Below are 8,542 nucleotides of genomic sequence, written 5' to 3' on the forward strand. Positions count from 1 at the left end.
ATTGCAAGCCTCAACAGTGCATTCAAAGACATGAATATGGAATCAAATGAAATGGAAATATCATTAAATCTCCTGAGCACATATGATTGAAGAGTCATGTCCACGAGGTCAACGCGCTTTCAGTACATTCTGTTCTGCAGCCTTTACAATGAAATCTTTGTCGCTTTACAGTTTTGACAGCAGACATCTGCATTACGATAACTTGGTCTCTGCACATGATAAGCGTCGACATTTAAACTACTGGCAATGGTTTTAGCTAATACTTGCTTCTGCATCGAGTGATTGGGGGTTGCCAACACAGCCATCCTGCCATAATGCATATAGAAGTAGGCCATTTTGCTTGCTTGTGTCAAAGTTGGAGGATCATTTTTAGGCTTCTTGGAAAGTTAGAAAATTAGAACACAAATGTGCAAAAGAAATTGTCCTCCAACACGAGTGTGACTGATGCAAATGTCCATCATAAGAGGACGCACGAAAAAGTCACAAGGATCCATGATTTGAATCGAAAAGGACATCAGTGACTTTGGTTTGAACGATCATTTCGAGCATTATTGGAAAGTGGCAAAAAATGGCATTTGAGAACAGTTTCAAAATCTCATGCCCAAAATCAAGCAGGAATTCAGACATTTTGGTTTGAACTGGTGACTCATTAATGATTACTAAATTCATTAACCCTCACACTTGTTTCACTGATGTCACTTTTTACCCCTCATAGTGTGGTGGAGCCTCTTTTGACTATAGACGATCTACATTCACCATGGCAACGGGTGGGGGCGGAGCGCCGCACGACCGCTCATGGCGCTATATAACGTGTGAATGTGCGGCGGCGAGCGGCCACCTTTACGCCGCTCGTCCACGTCTAAGAAAGCCTAGCAACGAGACGGCAGACGAGCAACTAACAACGCAGGAAGGCAAGAAGAAGAACACGGTCAATAATTTGTGGTGGAACTATTAGAAGAAAGTGCTTGACCAAGAAATACCGGTAAGTGATTATCGCTAATATGATGGCTGGGTTGGATTTTCAAGGAGTGCGCATGCGTAGTGAAGCCTCAATGGCATCATTGCCTGGGGGGTTGCGCATGCGTGAGGTGTGAGTGAGCGGTTTGTGGGATTTTTTTCCCCTCTACCCCACTAACACACTTTACGAAACAAATAGTTGACTTTAAAAACAAAAATTTAATGTAAATTACCTAGCATAATATCAGACATCGTGACGAGTGCCATTATAAAAACCGCTCTGGATTGTACCGTATATGATGTCATGGTGATTATGTAACTTGGATCACAATGCCGCTGCACTTACCATATACTTGACAACCAATATGCGTTAACCAGCAGGTTTTTATTGGTTCAAGTTACCACGCTGACCTTCATTTACCTATAACACTAATTATTATTATTATTATTATGAGTGAATCAAACCAACACATAAAAATGCATGTTGAAAAATGACAATTGTTTAATTGGTACAAGTGCAAGTGGTAGAAGCGTGTCAAAGCCATAAGGGACTTGAACTGTAGTGGCACATTGGGAGGAACGGAGCCAAGCGACCTTTACTGCTTTAGTACTTTATTGCACTCTTATTCATTTACAAAACCAATCTGTGAAATTCTACTGCATGGATCGGTGGTTTCGCTTCCAAAGTCTCATTTGCATAGCCAAATTACCAGAAGTAACAAACTTCCGGACGGGTCCGATGGCGTTGTGACGCACAAATCTTTCGACACAGTCAAGAGAAAAGTCATTTATGTTTGTTTGTATACAGAAGCTCTGGCAGCGGCTGCTTTATGCCCTCATTGGCAGATAATTCCAATCTGGTTCTCCGTCTAGCCGTCTGGACGGCAGGTGGCCAGCAAGCCCATAGATGAAACGCTGTGGACAAGCAGCCCAATGACTTTAGCTCCTTAACGTCTTATTAGCGGACTATTGTTCGGCACTGTTGCAGTTTGCAGAACGAGTTGGTACACAGCTGAGTCTGGCTGGGTGAGTGTGACCTTGCCAAGTTTCAAAAGTGAAAGCAGCTCTTTGGCCAATGTGGCCGCCCTTCAATGCAAAGCTGGCAATGGCTACTTTCCTGGAAATAAAACCGTCACCAACGTCTGACGAGGGAACGTGTATCGGATGATGCTAGCATGAATGTGAAATGTGGTAACATTTGCCTTTAGAGGCGCAATCATTTATATTAGTCAAGCAACAACTTAGCTGTTATCTAAAACAGGGGTGTTTTAAATTCCTGCCCTGAGACAAGGAAATGTGGAATGCACGGCCACTTGAAAATCAAACAAACTCCTCTTCCGAAATCGTCACGACACAAATTTCAATTTACAGTAGAAATGAGTAAAAATTGAGTTTTTCTGCCTTCTGACGTGCAAGCGTTTATAAAAGAAGGCCACGTCTTGTGTCTCTCCCAAACGGCATGGAATGAATAGGTTGTGGAATGTTCCATATCTCCTCCTAACCAGTGAAAAGTGACTTTAGTAGACGCCCCGCCCCGTGCGGGGTGGTTTCCATGGCAAGGCCAGGACGCGCAGTGTTGTTGACCGCTGGCCAGGAGGAAAGGAGTGGTTATATAATCCGACGGGAAGGAGGAGGCCTCCTTGACGGGCTCCTTCCAGGGGACCCTCCGGCTGTAAGCCCCCCCCCCCGACCCCTACCGTGGCTTTGTGCCTGACACTTATGAAAGTGCAAGACTCCACCTCCCTGCCTACATGATGTCGGTTTCGTTTGGAGGAAAGGCTTAATGTATTTTATTTGAAAAAAAAAAAGTAATTGACTCATTTGACAACTCAGCATTGGGGGGGGGGGGTAGTATACTGCACAAGGACACAAAGGTGTTTCATGATCAAACCCACAATCTTCTGCTTGGGAGGTTGACCCACCTTGCCAGTGTGTGTGCATGTATTATTGTGGATGTGTGTTTGTCATTGTGATGGTGTTTTTTTTTTTTGTGACCTTGTGTCTTACTGTGTTAGTTTGTGTATGTGTTTTGTTTGTGCGTGTAGTCATGTGTGTGCGCGCGCGCATTTGTGTCAACTTCCGCCAATATTGCAGCAGTTTGTTCCTTTTGGCTTGGCCGCAATCTTGATTTCTGCTTTTTTTGCGCATGAGCCAGTCAGCACTAGCCGTGACCTCGCCTTGGCCGAGTCAGCATGACTCTGCAGATTGCTGCCTTTGCCTCAGTTTCCCAGCATGCATTGCCAGTTCAACACGTTTCAATAGGTTTCACAACTGAAGTGTTCAGTGTCGGAATGGTGACATGTTTAATGTACATGTCTGAAAATATGAAACGGTAAATTCGGTGTGGGCATGCGCACGTCTTTGCACGTACGCATGTTTGCACAACGTCTCCGTTTCCAGGAGTCACGTTGCCATGTTTAACTATGCGGCAGATGACAGGAGTCAGGAGCTCACTTACATCACATGGGGGAGGGGCTGGGTCGTGTTTGAGCCTCTAACCGAGCTCACAAAGGTGATAGTAATGATGTGACAAAAAAAGAGAAGCGCCCTCATGCGTTTGTTTTCTCTCCTCAGTCGACAACATGGAGCTTCACGACAAGGAAAGTGTTTCTGGAGAGATTCTACCTGTGGTGATTATAGGTGAGTGGAAACAACACACGCATATGCAAAACAAATTACATTACACAACATGTGCAAATGTAATGACAGCAGGGTCGCTTTGCTTACATTCTGCCAAGGCACTGCTGCAAACTGCATAAGACAAAGGTAATAAAACCTTTGTAAAGAAAATGATTAGTCAGTAGCTGACAGTAGGAAAGAGTAGCGTCTCAAAATAGAACTTGCGACTCAAATACCTGTTCTGCTAATGATATCTGATGAATACTTGCCGAGAAGTTTTGGTGCACAGCGCCACTTTGCGGGCAGTGTCAAATGTTCAAACGCGTTCGCTCTTATTATATGAACCATGCGGTATTCCAAATGTTTGTTCTCGCCACCCACGCGCTTCGTTTGTTTGTTTGTGGCACAAGTGCAAAGTTCTGCTACGGTGTGTTCAGCATTAAAATGTTTGCAGTGATTTAGCGCTTGAGACGTTTGACGACAGCAAAACTCTGCTTGAATCACTTTGAACTTTTCAAGTTGTGCGCACATCGAGGCCTGCTCTCCGGAATGTTTTGAATGTGTTGCTCCTCCAACACACCTGATAACGACCCGCTCATCGGAATCGGGTGTGTTGGCGCATGCGGGCCCTGGTGCCGGGCAGATGATGAAAAACAGAAAAGTCTTTGTCTACAACAAACCAGGAGCGCGTTGGAAACCAGATTCCCCCCCCCCCCCCCCCCCCCCCCCCCCCCCCCCCCCCCCCCTGAAACTCCACACTCCTCTCATTCTGCGTTTCCCAGGTAATGGCCCCTCAGGGATCTGCCTGTCATACCTGCTGTCGGGCTACACCCCCTACCTGTCATCGGGGGCCTCGCACCCCAACCCGCTGCTGCACGACAAGCTGGCCAAGCATCCTGGCCTGTCCCTGCTGGAGCGGGACCTGGAGTACCTGAGCGAGGGTCTGCAGGGGCGCTCGTCCAATCCGGTGGCCGTGCTCTTCGACTCGCTGCTGCTGCCAGACAGCGACTTCGGCGTGGACCACGTGTCCCCGCTGGAGTGGCGCTACGAGCCGGAGAGAGCCGTGCCGCACTTGGTGCTGGGCAAGGGGCCTCCGGGAGGAGCCTGGCATGTACGCGCCTCACACGGCCCTCTGTTAATCCCGTCGCGGCCAGACGCTTGATCCTTCTTTGTGTGCTTTCAGACCATGGAGGGCTCCATGCTAACGCTAAGTCTCGCTAACTGGATGGAGCTGCCTGGGCTCAAACTGAAGGACTGGATGAAAGACAAGAGAAGGTGAAGCACCTCCCGCATTGACTCGTCACGATCACGGGGATCACCTATTTTAGGGGGCCTTGATACCCCAGAAAATGGAACATAAAGAGAACCAACGCACAAACCAGAATCAAAACAATAATCCAACCCACAAATGGCAAGAAGGGCGTGCAAAAGACAACACATTTGTTCGTTCTGACAGAAACGTGCGCAACGACCGTGCCACGCCGGCTGAGATCGCGTCCTACTACCAACACTATGTGTCCCAAATGGCGCTGGAGCACAATTTTGCCTGCGGGACCACCGTCACCTCGGTCAGCAGGTGCCCCGCGGACCAGTGCGACCCCCTCGGCTGCTGGAGGATCAAGGGACTGCAGTGCCCAGAGGGGGAGGAGCTTGCGGGTAGGCGCAATGATCTGCTTCATCCAAAGTCCGTCGTTTGGAGTTGACTGCCTGACTTGGATGATAAAGTCGGGCCGTGATTGTCAGCTTTGCAAGTCGGGTGTTTAAGTGGCATTGTTGGGGAGTCTGAGGGCTCGGCTCGGAAGGGTAATCAGCAGCGTCAAACTCCCGTCTGTACCTTACCGCTGCGTAACAATGGCGATAATATGAGGCAATTCACGCGAGACTAAGTGATGATGACGACGTAACTTTCAGCACAACATGGACACATCTCAATACAACAAAATATATAGTATTATGTCTAGCATCAACATATGTAGGAACCTTTCTAGCAGGCATCTGATAGGGGTGATAAAATCAGCTTGTTGAGTTCATGAAAATGAACATGGTCCTGAAATGCTAAGCTAAAATTGCTACTTTTTACCGGCCACATGGACATTAGCATTTCAGCGTTAGCATTTCTGCATGAGCAATTAGCCTCAGTCGTAGCACGTTAAGCTCATCGCTGGGCAAATATGCAGTTGAGCTCACCATCTTTCTTGCTCTGGTAGACGATTCTTCCGTGGAGCGGGTGCCCTTCTCCCTGCTGGCCCGCAACGTGGTGTTGGCGACAGGCACGCACGACATCCCCGCCCGCCTGGGTGTGGAGGGCGAGTCGCTGCCCTACGTGTGCCACTCCTTCTGGGAGCTGGAGGCCGCCATCTCCCGCGGTGAGCTGGACGAGTCGTCGGACCCAGTGCTGGTGGTGGGCGCCGGGCTGACGGCCGCCGATGCCGTGCTGGCGGCCCACCACCTCAACACGCCCGTCTACCACGCCTTCCGCCGCGCCGTCACAGACCCGGGCCTCATCTTCAACCAGCTACCCAAGATGCTCTACCCGGAGTACCACAAGGTCAGTAGCTTTGTTTATTATCTGCTTGCTTCACTTTGTCCAGTTCAAAAGAAGTTGACTTTGCTCATGCTGCCATCTGCCGCGACCTCCATGTACTCCAACCAAAACGTGGTGACGCTGACATTTTGCCGTGTCTGCTTTCAGGTTCACCAGATGATGACTCAGCAGCAGCACCAACCGGCATCCCCTCTGGACTCATCTTCCTTGTCTCCCCGCTTGTCCTCTTCCTCATCGTACGCCGGCTACCTCAGCTTCCCTCAGCATCGTGTGGTTTCCTTTCGCCCAGACCGCAAATGTGTCCTGCAGTCTGACTCGGGCCAGCGTACCGTGGTCCAAGTATCCAAGGCGCTGGTGCTGATCGGCGCCCACCCTAACCTGTCCTTCCTGCCTGAGCAAGGCCGCCCTCTGGGCCTGTGCCCGGACGAGGCCGTCACCTGCCGCAGGAACCCCATCGACGTGGACCCCTTCACCAACCGCGTACTGGCCGCCAACGGGCCCGGCATGTACGCCATGGGCCCGCTGGTGGGCGAGAACTTTGTGCGCTTCCTTAAGGGCGGCGCCCTGGCCATAGCCAGCGATATTGCCAAGGGGCGGAGGGGGGCCGTCGGCGGTGGGGCGCCGAGGACCTCGGACGCACTGGCTGACAAGTGGGTGGACAGGCAGGCGGCCACGCAGACCCTCACGAAAGTGGTGCGATCGTAGCGATGGCCTTTATTGTTGTGCAATTGGACTTCAAACAAGTAAAAAACAAAATTTGCCTTTTATCAAAGCAGTGGTTCTCAAACTGAGATTCTCCGGGGGTCTGCAAGCCGTAGCTCAAGCGTCAATGTTATTGAAGTGAGGCTATTGCACTGTCTAACAGAAATGTAGTGCTTCGCCGCAATCTTGTGGCATCTCAAGAAATTTATGAATCTGTTTGGAGGCGTCACTCGTAATCTTTTGCTATTTGTGGCACGGTTCCTTCCCTCATTCCATATGTTGTAGCATTTCATCCAAATTGTTATAGTGTGCTGTAATTGCCTACAGTTGCCAACGGGTGGCAGTGAAGCTCCTTAATACAAAAGTAGCAAAAGAGATCATAAATCTTGATGAAATGGCGAAAAGGCTGGCAGGCCTATAAAATAATTGAAATGACTAATTAATAAAATAATATAGCTGTTATTCCTACCTACCTACCTTAATTTTGCACATTTTTACCAGGATAAAGAATGTAATATTTTGAGAATAAAATTGTCCTTTTGAAATTCACTTACTCTCTTTAGGTAAACATTCAAAAATACCCAATTATTCTCATATAATTAGTGTTTTGCAACAAAAGATGTAGTTGTATTCTTATAAATCTCACAAATGTTTTTTTTTTTTGCAATTTCCATCAGTTTTGTGTTGTTGTTGTTGCCTTTAATTGGGTGTGAACCCAAAAGGTTCAGGTGCTGTTCACCTTTTTTGTCCTGTTCCCCCCCCCCCCCCCCCCCCCCCCTAAAGTTACCTCACTGTGGGCGTCAGGGACCAATGAGTACCACTTTAAGAACCACTTCCTTCCTTCTACAACTGGGTCGCATGACCAAAACAAGTCAGTCCAAATTGGAATTGGGAGTTCCTTCTTTCGTAATACCTGTTTAATTGTGTTGTCATCGTTTTGATAAGATATGATATGCTTGGTGTCTGGATTCTTCCTTACAAGACCAAAGCCATGATTGGACACACTGTCAAGACTCCCTTTCTGTAACGTGTTTCATGGAGTCATTTACATTATTGAAAATATACAATGTTGTGACACACTTGATAAAAACGTTAATATTTTTTTGCTGTCCGCCTTGCTTCCTTCCTGCAGTTTTTTGTAATTCTTGCATCCTTACTTTCATCCTTTCATTGATTAAACTCCTCCATTCTCTCCTCTCTTTTCTACTATTTTAGTTTTTATTCCTGGCCTTCCTCCCTGTTTTTCTTCCTAACTTTCTTTTCCTTCCCTTTGGACTACTTTCACATTCATACATACTTCCTTTACCTAAAAAACACTTTTCTGACTTTCTTCCTGCGACCTGCTTTGTGCTTGACTCAAAGTGTTTGCCATTAATGACCTGTAAAAGCAATAATTTATATAGTTTGGAATATGCACAAGACAATGTGATGCTTGTAACAGCATATAAACATGTTTGTATTCAATCAAATTGTGGCTATTAAAAGCACTAATATGCAAACATAGTCGGTGTTTGTGCGTTACCCAATTTATGAGTTTTGGGGATATCAGCCATCGTTACATTAGGCCGATTGTGTGCTTGCTTTGAAAAACGTTGCATACATCAGAAGGAGAGGCTATGAATTCATCATGATGCACAGATTGTTTAATTCTTTACGTTCTAGTTAATTATATTACTATGTTTTTAGACTACAATATTATGGTGTGCAATTTTCATAAAC

The 8,542-nt window shown here is 47.3% G+C and overlaps 1 protein-coding gene across 2 annotated transcripts; it reads left to right on the forward strand.

The window, feature by feature from the left end:
• Positions 1-790: 790 nt before the first annotated feature.
• osgn1 (oxidative stress induced growth inhibitor 1) lies at positions 791-8,326 on the forward strand. Of its 2 annotated transcripts, none has more exons than XM_037251996.1 (7): positions 791-982; positions 3,532-3,597; positions 4,359-4,687; positions 4,760-4,851; positions 5,033-5,232; positions 5,784-6,124; positions 6,269-8,326. In XM_037251996.1, the coding sequence occupies exons 2-7, from the start codon at positions 3,540-3,542 to the stop codon at positions 6,824-6,826; spliced, it is 1,578 nt and encodes a 525-aa protein (XP_037107891.1). In that variant the 5' UTR covers positions 791-982; positions 3,532-3,539; the 3' UTR covers positions 6,827-8,326. The 2 variants fall into 2 exon arrangements, with proteins under 2 accessions (XP_037107891.1, XP_037107892.1); XM_037251997.1 differs by lacking the exon at positions 791-982 and adding an exon at positions 3,240-3,469.
• Positions 8,327-8,542: the final 216 nt, after the last annotated feature.

This window comes from Syngnathus acus, chromosome 5 (assembly GCF_901709675.1).
Source record: "Syngnathus acus chromosome 5, fSynAcu1.2, whole genome shotgun sequence".
In the NCBI taxonomy this organism is placed as follows: domain Eukaryota; kingdom Metazoa; phylum Chordata; class Actinopteri; order Syngnathiformes; family Syngnathidae; genus Syngnathus; species Syngnathus acus.

Excerpts from the sequence above, each read along its gene's own strand:
- osgn1 (XM_037251996.1), top strand. The coding sequence starts at position 3,540 with ATGGAGCTTCACGACAAGGAAAGTGTTTCTGGAGAGATTCTACCTGTG. Across the intron at positions 4,852-5,032 it reads TGGATGAAAGACAAGAGAAG|AAACGTGCGCAACGACCGTG; the intron begins GTGAAGCACCTC and ends TCGTTCTGACAG. Across the intron at positions 5,233-5,783 it reads AGAGGGGGAGGAGCTTGCGG|ACGATTCTTCCGTGGAGCGG; the intron begins GTAGGCGCAATG and ends TTGCTCTGGTAG.